General features: G+C 32.9%; 1 protein-coding gene across 4 annotated transcripts in view; it reads right to left on the bottom strand.

The window, feature by feature from the left end:
- The window catches only part of LOC116777980 (protein bric-a-brac 1-like), a 139555-nt gene extending 118967 nt beyond the window's left edge, over window positions 1-20588 (bottom strand). For all 4 annotated transcript variants that reach the window (XM_061526185.1, XM_032671808.2, XM_061526187.1 and 1 more), the window contains exon 1: window positions 19831-20588. In XM_061526185.1, coding sequence (XP_061382169.1) covers window positions 19831-20502 — 672 coding nt within the window. In that variant the 5' untranslated portion in view covers window positions 20503-20588. The remainder of the gene's footprint in view (window positions 1-19830) is intronic.
- Between the last annotated feature and the right edge of the window lie 6072 nt (window positions 20589-26660).

The raw sequence follows: 26660 nt of genomic DNA, 5'->3' as shown, positions 1-26660 counted from the left end.
AATATTGTTTTAAATTAAAAAAAAAAAGTTACAAAATCAAACCTAAGCCACAATATATATGGAAGCTTCTTAGTAGAACGGTTCTGTTAGTGTATAACACATATCGTTAGTCTATTTAGAATAAATTCTGATAAGTTAATCTTTGAATGTTGAAGTTTTAATAATCTTTAAATCTGTTTAACTCAATATCCCCAGGCGTGGGATAATAACCGTTATCGTATTTATAAAGAATACTGTTTCGGGTCAATGCGGTGGGCACCCTCTGCGGCTTTATGTGCAGGCTCTGTGCAATTCTTTTAGATATCAGCTGATATGGCTGCTATAAAAGTATTTTTATGTCTGAATATTAAAAACCTTCCAGATTTTTTTATTTAGGATACTCGATAACATTGTGTTATAGTAGTTCTTAAACAAACTGCGTAACGGAAAAGTCAACTGATACGAAAGCGAATATTATATATTGTTTTGGTGGAACTTCCTGTATCAGGCGGGCGTGCGAGGTCCCACGAGGTCGCGCGAGATCGCACGAGATCGCTTGAGATCGCACGAGGTCGCACGCGGTCGTAGGCACCCGCACTACATGGAACGGCCAAATTCCCGCACCCCATTACAATAATCTGTGAGCGAACGGGACGCCAACGTTAGAAGCGAGCCGTTGCCATTACGTCGAATAAAAAGAAAAGTTATTATATTTTTTATTGGGGAGGGCCGCCACCCTCGCCGCCAAGAGGGTTATTTTTATTTTATTCGAAAAGTTTATTTACCATTTGTTTTTAACTTCTATTTTTGCGAAGCGAAAGCTTAAAGTCGGCCAGCAAGCACGCACGCACTCAATGACTCACTAATGCGTGCCGCATCATTATATTTTTATATTTAAACTTTGCCAGCGAACAACATTAAAATGAGAAAAGTTGGCCCCGTATTATTATACTCGGCGTAGCTCGTTCTCGTAGCGCCACCGGTTTCCGATCTCACTTTAATATCGTTTCACAGCTTAATACATTTGCTTTGTTTCAATTTTATTTTCAGCTAACTAGCCATTATTGGAATGCCGAAATTATAAATCGTTTCGGTGCCTTATACAGATTTTAATAATCGGGCGAGAAATCGAAGCTAATCGCTTGAATTATTGATTTGATAAAATGAAATCCTGCCGTTGGTCATGTAAAAGTTAATAGTCAAACAAAAACTAATAATCTGTAGGCCATTAGAATGTAAGCGAAGGAGCGATGATGTGCCACTAACAAGTCTCGACTCCATATACGTACAAAGCTCTTAATCCCTGATCATAAGAAAACAAACAAATAAGGTGTCAAACGGGCTGCGGCCACCGTGAATCGCCTCCCGACACGCTGTTAGCATTACCTCTTACGACCTGAGGTAGTCTATTTGCCCCCCAAAAATAAAGTAGTTCACCATTTTTAACAAGCAAACCCGAAGTCAAGGAAGACCCATCATATATATTGACTATCAATACCAAACGCGCAGCTAACAATAAGGGCGGGTAAAAACGCATCTAATTGCTGTTAAAACATTCGAACCTCGAACACAGTACGATTTAAAAGTGATATTCTCAAACCATAAAGCAGTTTCACATGGGCATGTGAAATATTTATCTTAATATTATAAGTAAACTTAAAGGCTGGCAGGCCCTTCTTGCTTACGCGGCGTGGGAGGTCTTGAAACTTTTTCCTTTGAAATATAAAACATATTCATTCTTATTAAATCCATACGATATTTTTTAAACGAGATTTATTAAATCATAACTGTCTGTTACAAATTGGTATTAACGTAGAAACAATTAATTTAAATATGTATATCTGTCTGTGTTTATGATTTGTTATAATAAAATATATATAAAGTAAGACATCGTATATCACATAAATTTAAAAACAATATAAAAAAAAATGAAAAATGTAAGTCAAGTATCAAAACACAACGTGGCTAGTAGAAAATTTCAATTAGGTCCATAGTAGAAGCAGAGGTACCCTGCGCGGACCCTCGCCCTTTGTTTGTGAATACATTTAAATACTATACTATACTGTAGGTTCAATGCGTCCGGTTTTAAAAAATAAACACGAAACATCAATATTTGGACAGAAGTAATAATTTATGAACGCTTTCCTTCACAAACTCTACTGTATCCTGCACGGTTCTTTGTTTTTGATACATTTTTAATAATTTTTATATAATATTAATAAACAATAAACTTATCTTAACAGACAGATTATAAGTTCCACTATAGGTATAACGAAAACAGGAGTGATGAGTTTAAAAAAAAAAAAAGTTTTAAAATTTCTAAACGGCGACAAGGAAATGTTTTATATAATATAAAATAAAAATTAATTGCTATAAAGTTGAGCGTAGCAAAGTGGTATTAAAAGATGTGTGTTAAGTGTAACTTGAGACACTTGACGTCAAAGCTTATATTTTAAGCCTCAGTATTAAGATGTAAAGCAAAACTAAACCTCGCAAAGTTTCGAATACAGCTATATTAAATTACTATTAAATATATATTAAGGCTATACAGAAAAATATATTTAATTACATAAAAGCTCAAGGATATTTTTTATATCACAGGACGCTTTACGATTAATACTAATCATTACTAAAGAACAATTAGTAAAGAAGAATTTAGTTTGAGGATCAATTATAGTACTTTTATAATAAATACTAGACGTAAAACGGCAGATTATTATTCTATACACCGTTCAACCACGATCGTGAACTTCATGTATTTATAATATGAAACATTCAATAAACCAATCATATCAAGTAACTTTGTCATTATAAAATGTATTATTTCAACTCGGACTGTCGCTTCGACACATTCATGACGTTCCAAAACGATGTGAACTAACAGGTATCACTCGTAACATGATACCTTTCGTTGTCAGTGTTCCAAGTGAATTAGAAAATGAATAAAATCATAATCGCTCACTTAATGCATATGAATCAAGCCTATCCGTTTCATTTCCAACTAGATAGCTGCGTTTAATGTAATTTTATAAACATAATTCATTCAATTTACGCGAAGACAAGTTAAAATTTTCATTAAATCGCAGCCGTCTTGCGTATTTCACAATAGAAATGTAAAATTATGTTTATTAAAAAGCTTTAACTATGAAGACTCAAAATAATGCTTACAATGAACACTCGAAAATATTAAGCGAACAAAGACGATCTACTCTTAGAGAATCATCAGAAAGCGGCCCAATTTTCGCTTTACTTTTTAAAAAATACTTTACAATAGTATTACTTCAGCATTTCCCCATTAAAACTTTTTTTAAGGAAGAAAATAACAGTTACACCTAAAGGGAATAAAGAGAATCCGAACGCTGTAAAAACTTAAGTTCTAAACCTATTCACTGAATGAAGGTATTTAGTCACTAACTCAAGTACTAGCTCGCATTTTATAATCAGAGAAATAAAATTGTATTTTTCAGCCGCTTTCATTCCATCCTCAGAAAAGTTTCCGTCGAGATGCGAATTAACCGGGTTTACGTGAGTCGTGACGATTTAGCCTTTAACTATTTTCTTTTAACTTCGTCACGATATTTCAATAAATTATTAATTATTAATAAATTCAATAAATGTTAAACAATTATGTATTGAAGTCTGTCCATATTTAATTATACTAAAATACCGTTAATACGTCACGACAACCGTTTTCCACGGTCCGTCTGTTGTGAGGAATTTAATATGATTCATTGTGAAAATGGCGGCGACTATTACAAAAAAAAAAAAAAAAACCTCACCAAATCTTCATATATAACAAACATACGATGTAATCATAAATTAAAGTGATATAAAGCGAATGAATAATTCGTATAATTAGAAATTGTTATTGTCGAGTATTTTGTATTTGATTAGCATATTATGACAAAAAGCACTGCTGCTGAACGTGAACGTGTAGTAGCTTCGGAATAGCTCTACTCGGACTGTTCGAAGCATCGCTTCGCAGCTTTTCGAGATGCTCGTAAAGTTCCAACAAAACATTTGGCTTCTGTAAATGCCTAGATTTGTCAGTATTTAAACGAGAACTTAGATAGTTATTGCTCACACAATCACAGCGACGCTATTTCAGAATGAGTGATCGAGTGCGGACTCATTTTGTATAAATATTGACTTTATTTGGTTCAAATCGAATTAAATTTACAATATTAATACGCATTATTAGTTTTCATGTGTCAAAAAGAGCATTTCACATAACATTTGAGAAATTCAAAAATTTCACAAAGAAAACACGAAATCGGATCCCAAAAGCGAATCGATAAATAACGTCCGGCGATACATATTTCATGCAGCGAGAAACATTTTAAAATAATATTGAGTTTAATAAAAGATTCGGGACAATTGCTTGATGAATTATAATGTGAGACGAAGGTCGCTCGAGATGTGTAGTGCCAAATTTTAAATTAATATTTTTTTTACATAACACCAAACAGCTCTCACGCCCGGCTCGTTACGATGTGGGTATGTAAAGTGAATGTTTAAAAATTATAACGTTAGAATAATAGAAGATAATTTACCCCCTTACGTCCTTCGGTATTCAAAGCGTTGAATTGTCAGGCTTATTAGAGAGAATAATTGGGGACAAACAGAAAATGGACAAAATAACTTAAAGAGGAAACTAGCGGTTACATTTTCCCGGCTGGTTCTTGTCGGGGATAAATGATCTTTATATCTAGCGGACAGAACACGGAATCCAATGCATGACGAATGCCGTGCGTCGAATAAAAAGATATTGCGCATCTGATAGCGCACCTTGCCTTTATCTCGTGCAGAACCAATTGTAACAAGTGAAGTGACCGACTACCGATTGTAATAACTCCAGCTTACTGTGTGCCAGGACATTGTAGTTCGTCACAAACAACGCACATATACGTTATAAAGTTTGTATATCGAATACACAATCTAATACCTAATGTCTAATCAATTGTTATATTAAAACAAACATTATGATAACATACAAACTGACAGTTACAATATGAATTAACAACACGCCGTACAGAATAATTACTAATGGCACAAGATAGCATGTCGCATATCGAATGCAAAAGCACAATGTAAACTAATATTAAATTTCTTATGAAGTCCTATTTATATCCAGGAACGAATCATTTATGAATATCAATAATATAATAGGTTAAGATGAACCGGCGTACATTTTATGTAACATAGAAGCTATACCTATATTTAAGCAAATTTTTAATACATCATCATTCCACAATGAAATCTTTTTTGACTCAATTACATTCCCAGTTTATCATTTGATATAAAAAAAAATATAATAATAAGTTATACGAAACCTTTAAACAGTCCGACGAGATCCGTAACAATTACGCGGTAAAATGTAAATAGGATAGGGGCTTAATTATATTTTTGGACTGTTTTAATTATAAAGGTCGATAGTGATTTCACTTGGTTTAAGTTTCTTAATATGCTACGTTCTATATATTATTATTATTTTTTATTCGAACGCTCACTTAACTGTTATAATTAATTCAGACGGTAATAAACAAGCGAATTTAATATATTCTATAGACGGCTGTTAACTTTTATGTTCTTACAAGCCGAGTGCTGACAAAACAATAGAAGTAGAAACACATGGACGTAGGTTGTGTGGATGAGACAGCAACTCAAAATTTATAGCCATTTAATTATATAACAGTAGATAAAAAACAAATATTATTCTAAGTACTTTTATGTGATTACGAACATGTAATGTATGTACTTCACTATCATGAATATTACCCCGAAATGTGATATTTGTAACAAAAAATTTATATTTATATATATAAATATATAAACAAATTTAAAAATGAAAGTCAAGTCGTCATATCCATATGAGTACGTACGAGTGGCATACCGCTTTGTAAATAAGTTAGATCCGACGGCAGATAACGTCTATTACAAAGTAACTGGTGTATCTTATCATATATGAATAATAAAGAATTGCACTTTTTCTAATCTATTTTTTTTTTGTTTTTTTTTTTTCTAAACAGCCGTAATAACAGTCAGATTTTGGGAAAACCTGATATTACCAACCGTTGTTTGCAATTTACTTGTTAATTAAAAGTAATATTTCTCAGTTCGGTCGTCGGTTCAATTAAATATATATTTTTTAACAATCACTCGTATGTTATATATGTTCGTTTGTATGTTTGTGTTATAAAAAACATTTTGATGGATAACATTTTTTGAAAAGCTCACATATGAAAAATATGTTTAAGGATATCAGGTGAAAAATAGGTGACATGGTGTTATCTGTATTTTAATTGACTTTGTCGAGTATTAATATATTAATTCTGATTAAACAATCGTTAGATATAGTTCGCGACCTGGCGTAATGTATTTTAAATTCCAGTAAATTAAGAGCGGAGCTAGCCGGCTGTCAGATAATGTTAAAACGTCAAAAGTATAATCGATTGCATCACGTCCATCGCGAAATGCAATTAAAAAATTAACTTAATTAATAATTTGCAATTAATTTTAATGATATATTTTATTTCCGTATGACGGTTTAATTATCGTACAGCGTAAGGTATTCTCAGTACAACGTGCCGGATGTATGTTGAGGAAACAATGGAGAAGATATACATTTAACATAAAGTTTGTGATTTAATTACAAACTGTTAATATATTTTTTTTCTAAATATCATAAATATTATTATTTTCATATTTTACTTAATACGCCGCCAAAAATGCATCTTGGTCCTTCCTTACAAGGTTTTTCAGTATCACGAAGAAATATATTTGGAAAAAGCTGTAGTGTTTAAGAATAACACGCAATAACGGAAGGCATTCGTAAAAAAATTAACATACAAAGAATAGATAGATGTTTTTAGATCAAATTAACGCACATTATGAGGGTACGAGCTGCTTCATTGGTGAATCATCAGACCGACCCAAGTCACAGCCGAAAGTTATAAAATAATTATAAACTAAAACCACACACAGCACTCACATTCTGCAAAATTTCATTTATTTATTATAAAAGTAAATCTTCTATAACGATATGCAAACAAAAGAAATAATAAAATTAGAAAGAATTGTAAGAAAATATATTGCAAATCTACATTAAAACATACCGCTCCGGCTATGGAATCGCCGTCGCTTACATTTTACTACCTCCCCTCATCTGACCACGGATTTCGAGTCCACGTCATTACAGTAACTAGTATTTCCACCGGCTATTGTATATTGTTGGCTTTTCTTATTAAAATCAAACTTTTAACCCACTTACAGCCGTCGAGCTGCGTGATTGGTATGCAAATTAACATATAATTCACCGTCTTCAATATATTCAGATTAAACGCTGCCATACTATTATTATAATATATAAATAATAAACAAATTGCATCTGTTTCCTTCAATTACTGGGCGGGCATTAAGGAGCTGGTCCAGTGCGGGAAGTAATCTCTAATGTTGCGAAGTTGCACGGCGATTAATCTAGTTTTATCCGGTTATGGCCGGTTATTTTCTGAACTTATTATATAAAAGTAAGGATAGCCATAGCGTGGATTTATATATTTCTTGTATATTTTTTCTCAATGTAAGTAATATATTTTGACGTATCTCAATCTCCGTGACCTTACAGAGCCATGGTGTTTACTGTTGTAGAAGTCGTTATACCTAATAGGCATTAACTACAGTCTTTGTCGATGGATTACAGGTTTTATGCCCCTTACATTATCTCGATACTGATAAGACTAAGCTACTACATAACTGTATCCATATTATGCACACTGCCAAATATACGTTAAATATTTATCAAATTAATATTTATTAGTTAACCTCCAAAAAAATATGTTAGACAAATGAAACGAATGAAACTATTGCTGTCAATTGTAACAAGCCGTTAATGAATTGAAGAAAAAAAATATTTACTGATTAAAATCACTATAAACGGATGGTTCTATGTATAATTGGTGACCTCATTTACCTACATACTAAAATAACTGACGAAAAGCAAAAATTTTTTTCCTTGAAATAAACCATAGCTCGTCTTAGAAATAAGAATTAAGGAAGATGTGACGACAGAGATTTGTAACAGAAATTTTTCTTTCTTAAACTTTCATCGGAGTAAAAGAATCCTTTTCTTAAGTGGGTTGAAATTAATTATTAACTCATACTTATAACGATTTAAAGAAAAGTGTTTATGTTAAAGTTAAAAATACAGTCTTAAGTGGTCATGGGCACAGGGTCGCTGATTTCAGAAAGATCTTGTTTTATAGATTAAATAAAAACTCATCATTTAAAGGGCAAAGGATATAAAGGTGAATTCTAATGGTGCGTTCGCCAGCTATGACTTCATTTACACCTAGCAACAGGTGGAATGACAGTCAAACGAAATTAAAAAAACGATTGTCTCGACGCGAGAACATGAAGATCACACCAGATCGGACATCATCGAATTTAAGATCTAAAGAGATTAACTCTTTTCTATATTATTAACAGAATTTAAAAATTGACAATTTAAAAGCGTACTAAATCCAAATTGTCCTATTTGGGCTCCGCTAAGCCACGGAGAGACACCTAGAGACCCAAATACACAAATACGCAGGTCAAACTCGTAACACCCTTTTTTTTCTTCGGGGTAAACAAAATATAATCAATATTTACATTACGGTACACTCAACAGGTAAGACATCTTCTTAAAGTCCTTTATACTGTACTCTGAAGAGTAAATGATAGAATTTTAACAATTCTGTTACTAGGCAACATGGCCGATAGAACTTCTATTAAGACACACATATAATATCACTTCATTTTTGTTACGTAACAAAAATATAATTAGTGAAATATTGTTGAAATGCGATTCTATATTTCGATTACAATTTTCTCGTGCGGTCGTGTTAATGTGTCGTAAAACAGCAACATAACTTTTATAAGAAGCCATTATAGGATCCTTAATTATATAGTCAATACTATAACTATATGAACGAGTTAAAAGAAAATTTATAAGTAGTAGTAATCATAACAACAAAGTGCCATTAAAGTCATTAAAAAGGTGCAAAATTATACACTAGATTATAATATCCCGAAACAAATGCAACCTTTACAAAGTAAGGGTTTTTATTCCTGACTGCAATTTCATATTCATCCGTTATAATGTCGGTCGGTTTATATTGTAGCGTAAAGACCGCATCGGGATATTGATATAAATGATTTCTTTGTAAAGTTACATCTATAATTGATGTTAATAAGGAAGAACATGGCGCGAGTATGTCTAATGGTCGAGGTATTGAGTTTAGATAAAACGCTGGCAACGTTTGCAATATAAATAATTACTTTTTGCCCACTTTCAGTTGTCGTTTTTATGATATTGAAGACCTTAAACTCGTTGCAGGTGATAGGAGGACGGACGCCTATTATGTCCGAGGTATTATTATAAAGTACAGAAGTCGCCATAAAATACGATGGAAAAATTTCAAGGAGCAATTTTAATTCCAAAGGTCGATTTTTACCAATAATAAAAATGAGACAGCGCATTTTCTATACGTACATCATAAAATGACGTTTATATGTATTTCGAAAAACGAAAGTACCTAATGGGGTCGTCCTTATGGTCAATGCGGTGGCGATTATTACAAACAAGGCTATGACATATCAAGGTATCGTAAATGGCCGGCCCCGAGGACACGTCGTGACCGCTTCGCCTGGAGGCATGGCGTCTAGCATCCTGTACCTAAGTATTGTCATGCATACTCTCCCCACAACCTCGTTGTACAAATGTGTGCCAGAAGCGACTGAATCCCAGCCATCATACCTGTATTCTGCCGTTTCATAAAGATAAATGATTTTACATTCAAACAAACCGGCGGCAATGAATGTATCACATAATAATACCATGTACAATTTAATAAGCACTAAGCCCGATGCAGGAGTTGGACGCTTCGCTGACTCCATTGATACGTAGTATGGACACATAATTATCATTAGCTAATTATGTCACTTGACCACTCAAGCGCCGCTTTAAAATTGTACAATACATAAATATATGATAGACAAGCCGATGCAACTATATCTGTGAAATCGTGAGCCCTGTTTAGTCTGTAATTAAGTTTCTACCGTAACTAAATTGTTCAACTGGATATCTTTTATGGACATTGTATTATTGTTAAATTTTATTACAATAAAAACATTTTCACCGCTCATATTATATATTTTATGGGCTATTCGAAAAACCTATCAGAGAAAGAATTTTTAATTATATTTAATGTATTTTATACGAAATTTATTACGTAATGTAAAGAAAATATCGCAGATGATGAAAATCAAGTTTTAAAAACCTATGCGAGTAATGGGAGGTAGTCGTAGAAGAATAGACGTGAAGGAATCGAAGATATTGTGTCACAGATAATTCAAAACTTCATTATCAATAAGCGACCAACGAATCTCCCGACTCTCAATCTTACAGGAATAAAATGTCTCGTAATAATGATGAAAAATTTACATTTACAACTAAGCATGGAAAAGTATCAGATGACTCGACATCACGAACTGTTACAATAATTATCGTTTCCTTTTTACTTCTATTATAGAAAAATATATATTCTCACAAATTGCCGTCGGGTACCGTACACTTGACATTCTAGGAATGGTTAATCATCTAATTTAATGTCGAACTATAATTTCTTTATTGTCCTATGTCATTTATAAAATCTAGGTTGAAACGGACAAGCCTCCTTGTAATTTGCAAAAAAATATTCTCACGTTTTGATTATACATTTTTTTTTACATGGATATATACAAGGTTAAGGCTTTATTGTTATATATATATTATTAATTTGTCATAGAAATTTTATATAAAAATTAACTATCCTTTAACAGATCCTACCCTAGTGACCCCTGGGAATCCAGGGCGCATAACTAGTGCATTAATTATTCCGATGCTATAGCTAGCTACAAACAAAATTTCAATCGAATCGCTTGATTAGCTTCTGTATGAACGAGTTGCAAACAAACAGTCATACAAACATTACAATAACAGATATTCATTCTGTTTAAGATCCTTCGTAAGAGAATAGAAAGAATAAAATCCATCTTCAAACAATCATCAAAAAACTAATCACCATTTCATTCATAATAAACGTGATTTGAAAATAAACCGGTCGCTTATCAATAAAAGGTGTTATAATTAAAATATTTCGCTACTACAAAATATCCGCTTGAATCACTTGACACTCGATATTAGATTATCGATAAATCATTTTACGCTGTTCAAATCAAATAGAATGCAATATTGCTCACGATATTTTCGATTGCATTTATTGAATAGAAATAAAAAAAGTTTAGGTACAACATTTATATTGGATAACTTTCGTCATAACTTTATCAATAACATCATATGTTTCCTATAAGTACTTTAGATCGAGCCTTTATCGTGATGTTGAATTAAATGTTGTATTGCGATAAAATTAATTAAAAAAATTTCTAATATACAGAACGTTATGTGCAATATTATAATTCAAACTAAATAATGTAACGAGTTTCGCAGTCATGTAGAATTATTACACGAGTTTAATAGAATAAAAATTACCTTTAAGATTAATTTACGAAAAAAACATCCGATGCATTTATGAAAAAAGTTATCTGTGAGTCGGTCATTTAACAAGGTTACTTCTTCCGTCGCACCGTTGGTCTAAATTAATTAAGCGAGCTATTATGATCAAATTATTTTCATTAAAGTCCAGGCAAGGGGTCGAGATCTGGGCCGGAATTTATCAATAACTAGCTCAAGATATATTGGAAATGCTTTCGGGTAAACATGCTTTATCTAAGAAAATTTCTAGAACCTAGCGTATACAATTTTAGCCTGGAATATTGCGTCTAGTTGACCGAACGCTTGAATGCCTATACGCTTGTACGGTCTTTATTAATTTTGTACTAAAACTTCTATAAATTACGTTACTTTTATAATACGGTGTTATTTACAAAAAGCTACTATATTTTTCACACTCGGCTGCGGTTTCTACGTATCCAAGTTTAAACGCCCGCGCCGCATGTCACTTAGTCGATCTTAATCTCTTTACGCCTGTCTTACTTACGCTTGTCACTTACTTTTAATAGTTTAAAATCTACAAGTAATTAACGCTAAGTGATATTAAAGACGGTTACTAGATATAAGTAATTGGAAGTGTTAAAAGGCTAATGATATATGTGTTCATATAAACATGTCTGTTTGTATGAATAAAACGATTTCCTTTCGACTATTATTAGTTAATTTTAAGTGCAGATGAATTCTATTAATGTCTATAGTACTATCGCGATTACGTTAAGCGTATCATATTTAAGTATGTTAGAAAAGTAATTTTTATGACAAGTTTTTGTGACACTATTTACGAAGCGTTTCCGTTTTTCCTTTACGATAATCTGCGTTAACTATTAACGATCAGTATGCAGTGTGATGACTGAAACTAGTGTTAAGCATCCTGCTATCTAGCGAGTACTAATAGTCTCTTAAACTTTGACATAATCCCCGTTACCTAGACGACAAAGACTTATTAAAAAAAAAAAGATAACAAATTTTATTTTCATCATAAAAAAAAAATACTAATTATCATCACATACACATGAACACCAAAAAACTTATTCGCATTTAGTAATTTGCATGGAATATAATATTGAGACGGCAACAACAATGTTCCGGACGTTGTAAGGTATTTATTATTGTTTCTTTTTTTTTTTTTTTAATTTTATGCAAATTAATTATAAAACGTATACGCGAAACGTTTAATATAACTCGAATAAAAATCATAATATATTCATAAGACATACTTTAATTATAATATCTGAATTGGATAACATCAAACATGTACCACTAACTTTGAGAAAATACACGACGTAAGGTATTTAAAGACGAGGTGTATTATATAAAAAGGTGTTCCGTACTAAATGTTATACATACAAAATTATTAAATGTAGGTATAAAAGAAAATTATATAACAAAAAAAATAATTTCTCAGCCAATTCGTTTGTATTGGAACTAAATTCGTTTTATTTATGGGAATTTGAAGGAGACGTTTAAAATTTGTAGCAAAGTATCAACCGATCGCGGAACCCTAATCTGAATGTATTGACAAGTGGCAGCGGCGAAATAAATAAAGTTTATTATTGTATTGATTACGACATACGTAATTCCATTAAAGGTACGAAAAAGTTATCGACATTAACATCAGGTTTGGCGACATCGGTATAATCTGACACGGCATCTTGAACGGCCGTGTCAGATTCGGTTATGATACAGAAGTAATCGGAACAAGCAGACAATTGTATAACTTATATATATGAGATGGATGGTACGACCAATCGCTTATCTATTTGTTAGGGATTACGGAGCTCTCGCGCAACAGGTAGCGGCTTGGGAACAGATCACGGAAACTTGAGACGCGCGGTTTAGCCATTAGCCCAGTGTTAAATATCTATCATTTTATAAGCATTTGTTATTTTTGATAAAACAGCACTTTTGGTATAAAAATAAGTATTGAATATAATCTGATAATTTTACATACATTTATATTTATTTATATATATATAGTACACGCGTTTTATGTAGGAGTAACTCAAAATGTGTCTCATAAGGGTCTGTTGGAATCGAAGTTGGATAAGAGTTAACAGATCTTCTGTAAGTATAGGTCTGTAACAGATGTAATACAAGACAATATCTGTTAAAATCGTCCCCACCTTAACATGTACATTGTATAGCTAATTTTGACTACGACTCAAATCTTTGTTTATGAATATTCATTGTACACGTCTTATTTATTTTGTGTTTACATTATGTCTTTATATTATATAGGTGTGGGAAAAAAATTAAAGTTAAATATCACTCCATAGTCAATTTGAATAGACATGAGGTGTAATGTATTAGATAAACAAGGAGTTCACTGACACCGCACTAAGCGTTTATAAAACTAATCAGATGTTTTCGATTTGATTCCATAATAAAATCATTGCCATATTGAAAAAAAAAATTAAATATGTAGGTCAACAAAATATATCAGGATTAAGGCTGTATGATAAAGATTAAGGCAATTTCACCCAGATCGTGAAAAGAAAAATAAACAATGTATTTAGGGGAATAAAAACAATTATTAGTATTAGTATTTGGTATAAATCGTATTAACATTAGAGGAATGGTTTATTTGAAACGATTGTTTTGTTTACTTCTCATCAGAAGTCAATTTTGATAAACGAGATGCATCTATAAAATACTGTATCTACTCTGATATAAAAAATCTTTGATACTAAACGTAAAGTAGAATTGTATAAATAATTCGTTTAGAGAAAAAGAAACATATACGTCAAGTCCGTAGCACATGTTTTTATCTGTGGTCAATTTAAAGGTACTTAAAGTGGAACAGAATTTTGGAACTCATTTGTAACGTTGAAATATATTAGACTAACTTAATTAATGGCCTCCTACTCCACAATTTATAATCAATCTTTCAATAAGTTTCAACAGACCAATTAATGCCTTGTTGTTTGCTAATTCAACACATTTTCGTTAACAAATATCAATGACACAAACGGATTACTTAACTTTACTTACTTATACTTTAAGGAGTGTCTTTCTTAATTTTAATTTTCATGGCGGAGATTCAAAGACTGGTCCAGATAAGATAAAGTCTAAAAACTTTACTATCTAACTATGTATAATTGCAGATAATCCATGGACTCATTGCGTTGTATCTTGTTATGTAAATATTTAATTCATTGCTATAATTAAATAACTATTATTATATATTATCAATATATTAATACATCTAACTATAACACGCACGGAACAAAACATTATCGTTGTGTGTGTGTGTGTGTGCATTTTTTGTTTACATTGATCTTATATTAAGTAATAGATTCGAATAATCTTTAATAGTATTGCAAGAGTAATGTTATATAGAATAAAATTGAATTGTATTTAAGTATAATGTTAATAAAATAAATCCAGATGTCCGTTTAGAGAACACGTGCACGGAACGATTAAGGCTGTTTATATAGCAGCGGTCACAAGTTAAGAAGACTTCGGCAAACAGAACTTAACCTTAATTCACGTGAAATGGCACTATTCTTATCTATGTGTTGTTTTAAATTAAAACTATAAAACAGATAACGTGTGCACACGGCTTAATGAGCCTGGAAAGGAGTATAACCGATGTTTGTTTGAACAAATTGTCGGAGAGATAAGTCGCTGTATTGTGTAATATTGACTGGCGGTATTTGATTCAAGTTCCTTTTTATTATTTTGGTCGGTCCGCGGTCTGTTTATATAGATATAATACTAGGACGAATCTGAATTGCTTTTTTTATTTATTTCGCACAAATAATATAATTGCAAACGAACCAGCTAACAGACGCGCAAACAGTTTGAAATACAGTTAGTAGATTTTTGCAACTTTAACAAGAATCGACGGGATAAACTAACAGTTAAATTTAACTTTTCAATTAACAATTTTCAAATTTGATATATAACACATTTTATGGACAATGGCTATGTTAACGAACACTAAAAATCTTTAAAACTCATTTTAGACGGGGTTAAAAATTTGTATCAAGAAATGCGGGATGTCCAAGAGATCGCGGCGACAGTTTTATAAATTTAAACGAACCACCGAATAGTTCCCGAACCCGTCATTCATTGATGACCACCAAAAATATCTTCTTTCCTTCCGTTCTTCCGTTCGCTGATTCCAATTAGTCCAGTGATTGAATTCCTACACTCCCATTCTAATTCCTATCTCTTCAATCGTATCTACTGAGCATCAAACAGATAATTCATCAGACTATTTCAGTTCCAAGGAATTGTACAGTTTAAATTAGAAAATTTCATTGTACAGCTTGTCAGAAAATTCACTGCTGAGGTCGTCGAACCCGTCGAAGAATTTTTATTAATTTTTATATATTATAACAATCGTATTGAGAAACGAATCAATACGCGTAGGTACATATAGTTTGATTAAAAGAAAACGTAAAATAAGTTATTCCAAAACAAATATGAATTTAATTTAATTTAATAACTATCAACAATTTTACACGCCGTATATATTTTTAATTTCATGCGTATAAAAATATTAATTGGTATTCTCAATATAAATAACGATATTATCAAAAGAAAAAAGCAATGTTGGTTTGAACTGCTACGTGTTTTTTTTTTGTTTTTGGAAAATTTGGAAAATTTTATGAAAATTTTTAACCTTTTATCTTAAGTTATAAGTCACTCTGTCTCTGTCGTTCATCTGAGACTTGATTACTGTTTGGAGTCATCCCTTCCACATGTGTGAGAGTAAATTCCTGTATTATTATAATTATTTGTTACTTATACATTTTCTAACATTTGTTCCAGCGCGGCAGGTGGGGAGCCTTGTCCTTCTGAACATTCAAACAACTTCGAACAAAGTTCGTTTTTAAAATTCTTGAAGCCGCCATAATACGGGACGCGACTAACTTTATCGTCACTTCTTTCACTTGGATTTATCTTTTCTTCAAAGAAAACGAAAGTTAGCTATAACCTTTTGCATAGATATAAAATATGAGGTAAAATTATTTGACTTTAATTTAAATACATATATAAAAAAAAAGAAGAATAAAATATTTTGTCCAAAACATCTAAATTTACAGCGTAATATGACCCGAGATATAAATTGTAATATTTATATCGAAATCTAATATAGAATGTATAATAACAATGTTATTGCTATTCAGCAAAGCCTTATATTTTCATCAGGTCACACAAACCGGTTCAATTTCACTCCACCTCAAAATCAAATTTATCATCCGATACGAAAATCAAATAATTCCTTTTACATATAGATCACCAATTAAATGTGAACGTAAATAAATTTCAAACAGGCTACCGTTTGAAAACGGACATTACGTAATATAAATTATCATTTAAAATGCATTCGGTCTAATAAATGTTTAGAATTATTTTAAAATAACATATTGTGTCAGAGTCTGTTCGATGCAATTAATAAAAAAAAAAAAGATATCTACCCGATTCGTGTAAAAGCGAAACATATAGTATAAGCGTAGGGTTAGTATAATATTTTTTAAGCATAATTCACACGGACGGAAGACGGTAAAACAATTAAAAATGATATTTCAAGGGGATTAATTCACGTAAAAATAATGTGATTCATAGCGTAACGATATTATCGTTATCATAACTAGCAACGAACAATTGTTTTAGAGCTAAGAGTATTTAGTATTCACGATACAGAAATAGGGCATACGCTTAATCTAGGAAACTAATTAATATCGTGGCGCGCTGCTCTTGCATATTAGGTTCTATTATTATAGTTATTGTGTCGAAAATTCAATTGATATAACATATAAAGAAATAAAAACCGCACCACGTTTAAGCTAATTAAGTTTACACGAGCTAATATTAATCAACTCACGGAATAAAAAAATCGAGGTATGACGTACGCATGAAATGGTTACCGTGCGCCCGGATTAGCGAGAGGAGAATACTTCTGTCGTGACGTAACAGATAATAAGGACTGTTCAGGATACCGAGCCCGTCGAGGGAATAAAACGACTTTAGTATCATAAAGATCATATACATTAAGAAAACAAATGGAACAGACACGGTGTGTACGGACATATAAAATTAATCAGTACCATAATACAATATTTTCATAGTTTTTAATTAGTTGGGTTAATTGAAACTAGTATGTGTCGTACGTGTCCGCTTCACGCTTATAAGCCATCACTAATGAGCTATTGTTTATATTTATAATAGTTAACTTTAACTTGGAAACGAAATACATAATGAAAATACGAAGTCGAGACGGAACATTATACCGCTTTACCGCGTCCGAAGACAATATATTGACGTACTACACAAACTGATAAGGATCAATTTGTTGGGTAACACTGATGTTGAAGGAAATTAAAGTTTTATATTGACAAATTTTGTTAAATTCCTTAAGTTTCTGTTTTCGGATATTGTAATCGGAAGTGCTCCGGGAGGCCAGTGATCGAGAAAGTTCTGTTGATTTCATTGTAAAATTGTTAAAAAGCTGAATAAAACGGTCGATTCTTGATAAGTAACGTGTGAGTCAATACAGAATCGAACGTAACATTTCTCCGACTTTCACGCTATATGTTTAGGGATGAGCTACATATCGATAAAGATAATACCTGTCTCCCTTTTGTGGTCTGTACACTTATAAATGTTTTTATTTGAATTAAATAGAATATATTAAAAATATATATATTATTTATACTGAATAATTAATATGATATCCGCAATTACAGCAGGTCCTGCGGGTAAATCAAAATGAACAATATTTTTGAATATTCGTCAAAAATCGTACAAAAAACATTAAGAATAATAAAAGCATAACATAATATTTTATTGTATTCATAATGCGATCGTAAAACTTCCAACAATACAGCAATCATAAAATAGAAAACTTGTAAAGGTTTGCAACATTTTTTCATGAGCTATGTTAGTATAAACGAACACTCACTTATCTATGCTTATTGCGGTGCTAATTGTCGAACAATATCCCTTTGTTGGGACTAACCCAGTTTTGTTCGCAACGGCTCCGCCGGCGCATTCGCCTCGAGAACAATTAACGAAATCGTTTGAATATATATATTTTAATTACCATTACCTGGTATTACCGTAATGCTATTATTACCGGTTATCGATACATTTAAGTCACAACACTCGACGTCGCCCTTTAAACAAATACTTATTTGAATTCAGCCAGCTAGAGATGTGACAATTTTTTTCATAGCAAATATCGATAATTTCGGATGTTCCACGTGTATATATTATAATAGGCGATGCGTTACAACGGAGCGTAGAAGTAAGGACGCTACCGAAATCCGCCGGATTGCTTGCGATTTTGAGCTCTATCCCTTTGTTATAAAACGTATTATAATTTTAGCAAGAAATCTATTCTCTTGAGCTTTTCTTCCATCGTATATTCTAAATGTGGATATGTAGTTTTAAATCACTCTTATTATTTATGTAATGTTCATACAAACCAAATAATGTTTTTAAATAACAATAATTGTACGTACGTAGTAAGTTTTTTCTTAATTATTTACAAAATATAAAAGTAAATAATATAATTATATAATTAAAAATTTAATTAAGTTGTCTCGAAAAAAAAAACCAGATAATTTGAGAATTTTAATGTATAAATCTGAAACATGCGTTTGCTTGTAGACGAAAAGCGCCTTGGAACAAGGCATCCTGAATCTTATTGTCAGTCGTTAGAATACATTTTCAAAAAAATATTAGTAGCACAAAGTTATCTTCCAGGTTCAAAAACTTTTATAAACTTAGTCTTTTTCTCCATATATTAATAATTAATAGGAAATATATTACTCTATGTAACAATTTTAATGATCCTCTTTTTAAGACAGATTCCACCGCATTGTCTCAGACCACGAATAAGGTAATTTATAATATTTATTTAAAAATTTGACTTATTGGACAAAAAAAAACGAAAAAAAAAAATAACAAAAAATGTGAACTGTGTTTAAACTTGAAATAAGACAAAATAATAAACAAAATATGTTTTAAAAATAATAATTCCCAAACAACGTAAACAGATGCAGATCAAAATACGTAGATAGTGCAATACATAAATAATAATGTGAAGAAAATTATTAATAAAATTCAAGTTCGACGTGGAAAGTTTGCAAAAACGTTGGCGCGGGGAAGAGCGACGGCGGGAAAAGTTTTGCGAGGGACGGGACGGGAGGACTCGGGACGGGTCGGGATATGACCGTGACTTGACGTGACGTGATATGAGGTGTGGTGAGGTGAGTTGAAGTGAAGCGAGTAGCACATGTACTTACCCGTTCCTCCTCGCGGATCATCTCGGCGATGCCTGGGCGGATGTCGACGTCGTCGTGCAGAGCTGGCGGCGCGTCCGGCGGCACGTGCAGGTCAGAGGTCGTGGCGGGGGACTCGCGCGGGCTAGGCCCCGGGCTCCGGTCTCCGGACGCTCGGCGCGTCTTGCCCGCCACCGCGCCGCCTGGCGAGCCGGCCTCGCGGCTTCCCGGCCTCTTGGCGGCTCGCGCCTCCATTCCTCCACCGCCCGCCCTCAGCACGGCGTGCTCACCGCTCACGTCTGTCAGCCCCCGGATCTTCAACATCTCCGCCACCTTAAGCAGTGCCGTTATCTGATCCTGGGACACGTTGATCTCACCGCGGTACATAAAGTCCACGACGGCCTTCAAGTCGCAATATTTAATGTCGCGCATTATTATTATCGGGTGGCGGCAAGGGTTGTCCATGAACAGAGTCTGGAAGTAGGGGCTGCAGGCGGAGAGCACCACCTTGTGCGCCTTCAGGCTCTGACCCTCGCAGGCCAACGTGACGTCCACGAAGGACTCGGTCTGTAGCAGCTGATCGAAGCAGTTGGCCAGATTGGTCTGGTAGTTGTTCCACCTGAGACAGAACTGCTGGGGCGAGCCGTCGGCGGCCTCCCTGCCGTCCATCGCCGCGGGTTCCTCCTCGGCCGGCATCCTTTCAGCGGCAACGAGCTCGCATCTGCAATACAAGTCGTCGAGTGGAGCGCGCGAGGCATGCACCGCTGGCGACGACTCGCAACTTACTGAGCGCCGTCGTGTGTCAGCGGGGCGCGCGGGCGGGGCCTGGGGCGGCGCGTGCTGCAAGCGAATGGCCGCCGCGCGACGCCCTCAGTCACGCCCGCAGCCCCGCAGCCCGCAGCCCGGAGCTCGGGAGCCCCGCGGCCCGGACCCGGAGCCCCGCCGGCCGCCCCGCACACACCCGACATGGTCACCATCGACCATGCGGCGCTCGCGCATGCAGCCTGCTCTCATAGCTCTACGTCGCTCACCACACTAGAGCACGCCTCTCCTTCCTCTGACCTCTACCACTCTAACTATCGATACATTTAATTAACATTTTTTTTCTTACAATCGTCGATGAAAGATATCAGATTATTTTTTATTAGTTCATATGTTCTTTTGATTAAGATTAATTCGATTCATTATCGAGTCTTTCATATTTTTAATTTATACATTTACTAGTTTTTTTTTTATGTTTTCCATTTGAAACGAATATTCATTTAGTTCAGCATTCGTATATATGTAACAAAAACTTTAGACATGATACTATGATCTTATATTAAATTTAAAAAAAACAATCCAATACTTTAAACACTTACACCAGATATCGATACTTTTCCAGTTGTAAATAATTAATTACGGACTGTACATTTTATTCATTTGATATAACGTAACAATTAGTGTATATTGAGAACATTTCAAATAGATTTTATATGATTTTTATCTGCAAATCATATCACGACACAACATTCTCAAAGCGGACATTCATCTTATTTTATTTAACGTGCCTATTTAATAGCTAGTGAGGACTAACTCGGTTATTATGGTTTCATTAAAGGTCAGTGATAACCAAGTACAATTTATAAGGAGATTTATTGTATTTAATACAATACAATATGAATAAAATGCATAATAGGTTGCAAATGACATCCGACGTGATAATTCCTTTTCCTTCCAAATAGGTATACTTTTAATGCACTCGTTTGTTCGTAAATATCATATATGCGTACTATATGGCTGTTGAATAAGAATGGTTTTAAATAGTAAATATTATTTTTACGTTTATGTATTTAGTTATATCTAAAGATCGTATACAACAATTTAATTTTTATGTTATCATCCGACGCGATGTTTAGATTGCAGCTAGACGTTTAAACAAGGTTTTATTAAAATATCTCTGAGGCAAGGCTAATATTAGTCCCTACGTGATTCGAGGATTCATTTTAGATTTATAGCGATTTTATATAACATACGTAATATACCCGGCATTGCTCGATACTAACTCGTTACTCATTGGAACGTTAAAATTAGAACCTGTCACGAACTCACAGGCGTAAAAAATTTTTTTTTAATATATAAATAACAAAATTGAAACACAAATTTCTACAAATATTAAATATTAATTATTAAATTCATATAAATTTAAGGATATGTTTAGTTACCGAACGTGATGTATACTTTGCATTTGCATTCTCGTTTACAAAAATATTCGTCTCAAATTTCCCATGAGCAGAAAATGCTATTATTTCACTTCAACTGAAGCTTATGATGGTATTCCTACGCTGTGTAAATCTTCTGCCCACGTCCTAATGTTGTTATTTAAGACCCGCACTTTTTCATAATTAAAATCAAGGCTGGTAACTAATAAATAAACAGTTTCCCTTACCACAATTTTTCGCAGTACTAAACACGTAGTTTCCAGTTTTTCGTCCGTATACGTTATTACGGGTAGTAGGTATATTTATAATTAATAATACTTATATGATTAGTTTGATTGGAGTACCGGAGTTGTGGGACGAGTATTGGCGTACACTTAGTAAGGGTATTGTTACGTTTACGGTACCTAGGCTCTATATGAATCATACTTCTTTCTTTCTTCCTATACTAGGAATCTAATATTTTTGTGAAATCGATGCAAAATTTGAGTTTCAATCTAATAAAAATATTTTATGTTCAATAAATTCCAAGTTATCGAAGTAATGAAATATGTTGAGAGAGAAATCTTAAACCTATCTACTGAAAACGGAAGCCCTTTATTTACAACCCTGATATGCCTTTTTATAAGCCTTCCAGTTGTATAGTGAAGTCATTTAAATCCAAACGAATCCAACGAGATGTGATGCAGAAATATATATTTTTACAACAAAAAAATCATCCATCCATCCATCCTGAAAATCGGTACGAACTTTCAAAGTGCGATGGAAATCATAAATGAAATTGAATTTTTTTTTTTTTCAGAATTCCGTAACTGCATATTAAAATATTCCCGTTATAACTCGAACAGCAAATAGCTATCGCGATTTCTAAACTATATCATAAAATATACATTAAGGTTAAAATTCATAACATTACTATACTTGTTCGGTCAATTTTCATTAAATATTAACAACAAATAGCAAAACCGAACCAAATTACATTACATGTTGTGGTAATTGAAATTACTTGTTTGAAAAGTAATTTATTATGTTAAATACATATTTAAATGTGTCGGTGTATTTGTATATATAATTTTATGACGTTGTATGTTCCAAATTTAAAATATAATTCTAGAACGTCGCTAGTCTCAATTTGATATAACCAATATGGTCGGCCAAAATATACCAAAATTAAGAACTAAAAAGGTTTTATAGCTAACCACAGAACATTAGATATTATTATATAAAAAAAAAAGTATTTAAAAAGAAACTTTTTATGAAATGCTAAAGTTAACACGTAGATATATTTTAGTATGTATTTCCTAAAAAGACTTTTTAAGACAAACGAAAACCATAACTTTTGCGATAGATTCATTCAATGTACTCGGACAGTATTCTTCTCTGACTTGGACTTTATTTTTATAACATAAAACGCTTTCACTTGTATCTAACATCTGTTAAAAGACACCGAGAAAAATAATAGTTACAATAATTTGGAGAGAAAAAAAATTATTACGAAATTACAAGTTCAAACAGCCGACCATTATAACATTTCGGTCTAATGTTCATAGGCAATGATACAAAATATACGATTTTGAAAAAAGTCATTTTAAGGTTGGATGGCTACATTTTTCGTAATGTAATACCTACTCGCTCAGTTTTAAAAACCTTGAACAAACTGCGTAGATTTGAACTAGAACTTGAACAAATCAACATGAAGACGTTAGGTCAAAGTTTGATGTCTTAAAAAAGTTTCAATAATTACGGAACGGAAACATTTGCAAGGATGTAAAGGAAACGTTATGAGATCTCAGTGTTGCCCCGACAACCAAGTGATCGACCCGGAATATGACCTTATAGATTATTATTATAGACTATTTCTGGAAAACCTAATCAACGTCGTCATTCTACGCCTGGACGGTAGCTTTACGTGGGCGATATGCGATTAAAATCCTTGCTTCTGCAGGAAAAATAACATCTACCTACTCAAAAAATTGAAACTGCACTTCGTTTATCATAGAAAAGATAATTATTTACAAGAAAAGTATACAACTGTAGGTGCACAGTCAAATATATAATGTAAATTTTTTTTTGATCAACCAACAATCCGTTGAAACGCGACAAAAAATAATGTTTTAATAAAGATTCTACACGGGAGGTAGTGTATTCATTGACTCCGCGTCCATCATTAAGCGCGTTTGAGCACATGTTATATCACAATATAGACATGCGTGTTGACACGGCCGACAGGTAATTATAATTATATATCATGTAAAACGTAAACCTCTAATAAACACGACTACACTAAATCAAACAGTGGCATAAAATATCTGATGTTTTTTCATTTTACATCTCCCATAAAAGTACGCGACGACAACCAGGTCGTGTCACGCGAGGGTCATCAAATTAAATTGTAGCATAAACTGGTCTAAATCCTAAACGTTGTACGCCGCACGTTATTAATTAAGTTATAAAAAAGTCATAGGAAAATTAGCATGTTTATGAGTGTCACTCCGCCTTAATTAGTTCACCACTAACGCCATCTGTTATCGGGCTTAGGAAACCCGTTGTGTTCTTATACAATGTTAATAATATTTTTGATGAGTTATAAAGTTCATTCGTACAACTTTGATTTCACCCTTGAACTCTCTCAACTATTAACGAAGAGCGACGAAATAATATAAAACACTATTTCCGCGCCCGGAACTAGTCTATAAAGATAATTCCAATTAGAATATTGCTTTATTACGTAAAAAAATATATTTTATTATTAAAACGCGCACTATATGCTGTAGGTATTGTGTAAAATAAAATCTTCATTGCGATATAATTTACAAAGAAAACAAAGTTAATATAAGAACGTCATACCTACAATGTATAGGAATTCAAATTAAAAGACAAGGAACACGAGACTTGAGGGAACAAATATTTGTCCGCATATATTAAGACGTCCCTATAGTGTTCCACGTATTGTTAGATACTTTAAAAGTGCCGCTAACGGATGTGTTAACAGAAAACGGTGATACGTCATAATAATGAGAAAGAGTCGTTTATTAAGATAAAAGTGTATGAGATGAATAAAAAAAAAAGGAATAACTACACAAACATCTAGACAGCGGAGTTTATTAAATAGGCACGGACAAATAATAATTGTGAGAGCATAACAACACAGTGAAGACGGATAACGACCATCATCAAAATAATTCTGTACCTGTAAAGCCAAGTAGAAAACCAACATTTTTAAAATACATCAATTCCCGCAAGTGCCCCTTTATGTGGAGTGAATAGCTCCTAGCGTAGGTCGATAGTATGTTACACTACTGGTCTCTGAACCGAGTACGTTATAAGGATGTACGTATATTTCTTCATACATATCTATATAGTTATAATATTATCTGGTTACACTTATAAGAGCAGGTTAAGAACTAATAATGATATGTATCTTCTTTTGTTTCACAAACAAACATATCAAGTTCGTTTCAGTGCTATTGATTAGAGTCCAATGTGGTACTCGGTAAATGAATTCAGAAACCGATCCCTCTAATTTTACAAGCACACCGATTTGAAAATAATCTGACACATAATGCTTAATGTACTGTAATATGGTGAGCACAAATTACACTATGAAATTAATCTACGCACTGGAATACCAGGCGAGATACAGGAGATGAAGACATTTCCACATTATTACGCCCTCATTGTAACAATAATTTCCGACCCCTCGCAAGTACGGGTGAACCGCTTTGGACTGCAGATTAAAACAGCGCTTGACCTGTGTAGGAAATATGAAAAAAAAATATCGCAAAGAAAAAATAGCTTAAACGTATTTAGACAATTCATATTTTCCATGACTAAGATAAATATAAAATAATAACTTTTAACTGCTGACGTTTTAATATTACATATTTGAATTTAAAAAAAAATAATTATTGATGATTATTTTCAATAGAAACTGTGGGTGTTTTAGTGAATTTACTGAATGAAAGAAATATGTCAGCAGCTTAACAGAAAACATAGAGGAGCGTTTGTAAGGATCAAATCTAAAACCGATGCAACATCCGATGAAATGAATAAAAAAAGTTAAGCCTTTCAAAGTATAGAATCCGTATCTATATGAACCGCAAGATACTTAACATTTCGAAAACTTTTGATCACAGACGTTCCCTCTTTAATATTCGCTTGCATAATTGTGATTTAGGATTGACATTAAAAACACTAACAGCAAATAACTTTGAAATAATCCTGAAGGTGTAATGAGGTTATATCATACAGTTACTATGACAAACGAAAATATTATTCAGAGAGAACCGATAAAAAATATACTTCATATACTTATGTTATAACGTATTTTATCCGTATATGATACGTATTAAGTTATAAAATGTGTTATTTTACGAGTTACGAGTTCATATTAAAGAGAAGATTGCTTCCTTGAGTTTCGATCCAGCGAGGTCTGAGTTCAGAGATGTTCAGAAACGACTACAGTAACACGTTTATAAAATGAAATGTCATTAAAAATATTATATTAAGATTTATTAAATATAAATATTATAAATGTATTTATTTTTGAATGATGTTATTTAACGCATGGTTGCTAATTAACGGGAATGTTTGACATTTAAATGTGTTTATTGTAGAGCCACAATACGGATGTCGTTAATCAAATATAGCCATTAC

Source organism: Danaus plexippus, chromosome Z (genome assembly GCF_018135715.1).
Source record: "Danaus plexippus chromosome Z, MEX_DaPlex, whole genome shotgun sequence".
Taxonomy (NCBI): domain Eukaryota; kingdom Metazoa; phylum Arthropoda; class Insecta; order Lepidoptera; family Nymphalidae; genus Danaus; species Danaus plexippus.
The sequence above is the reverse complement of the archived record's forward strand: the minus strand, read 5'-3'. Positions and strand labels throughout refer to the sequence as shown.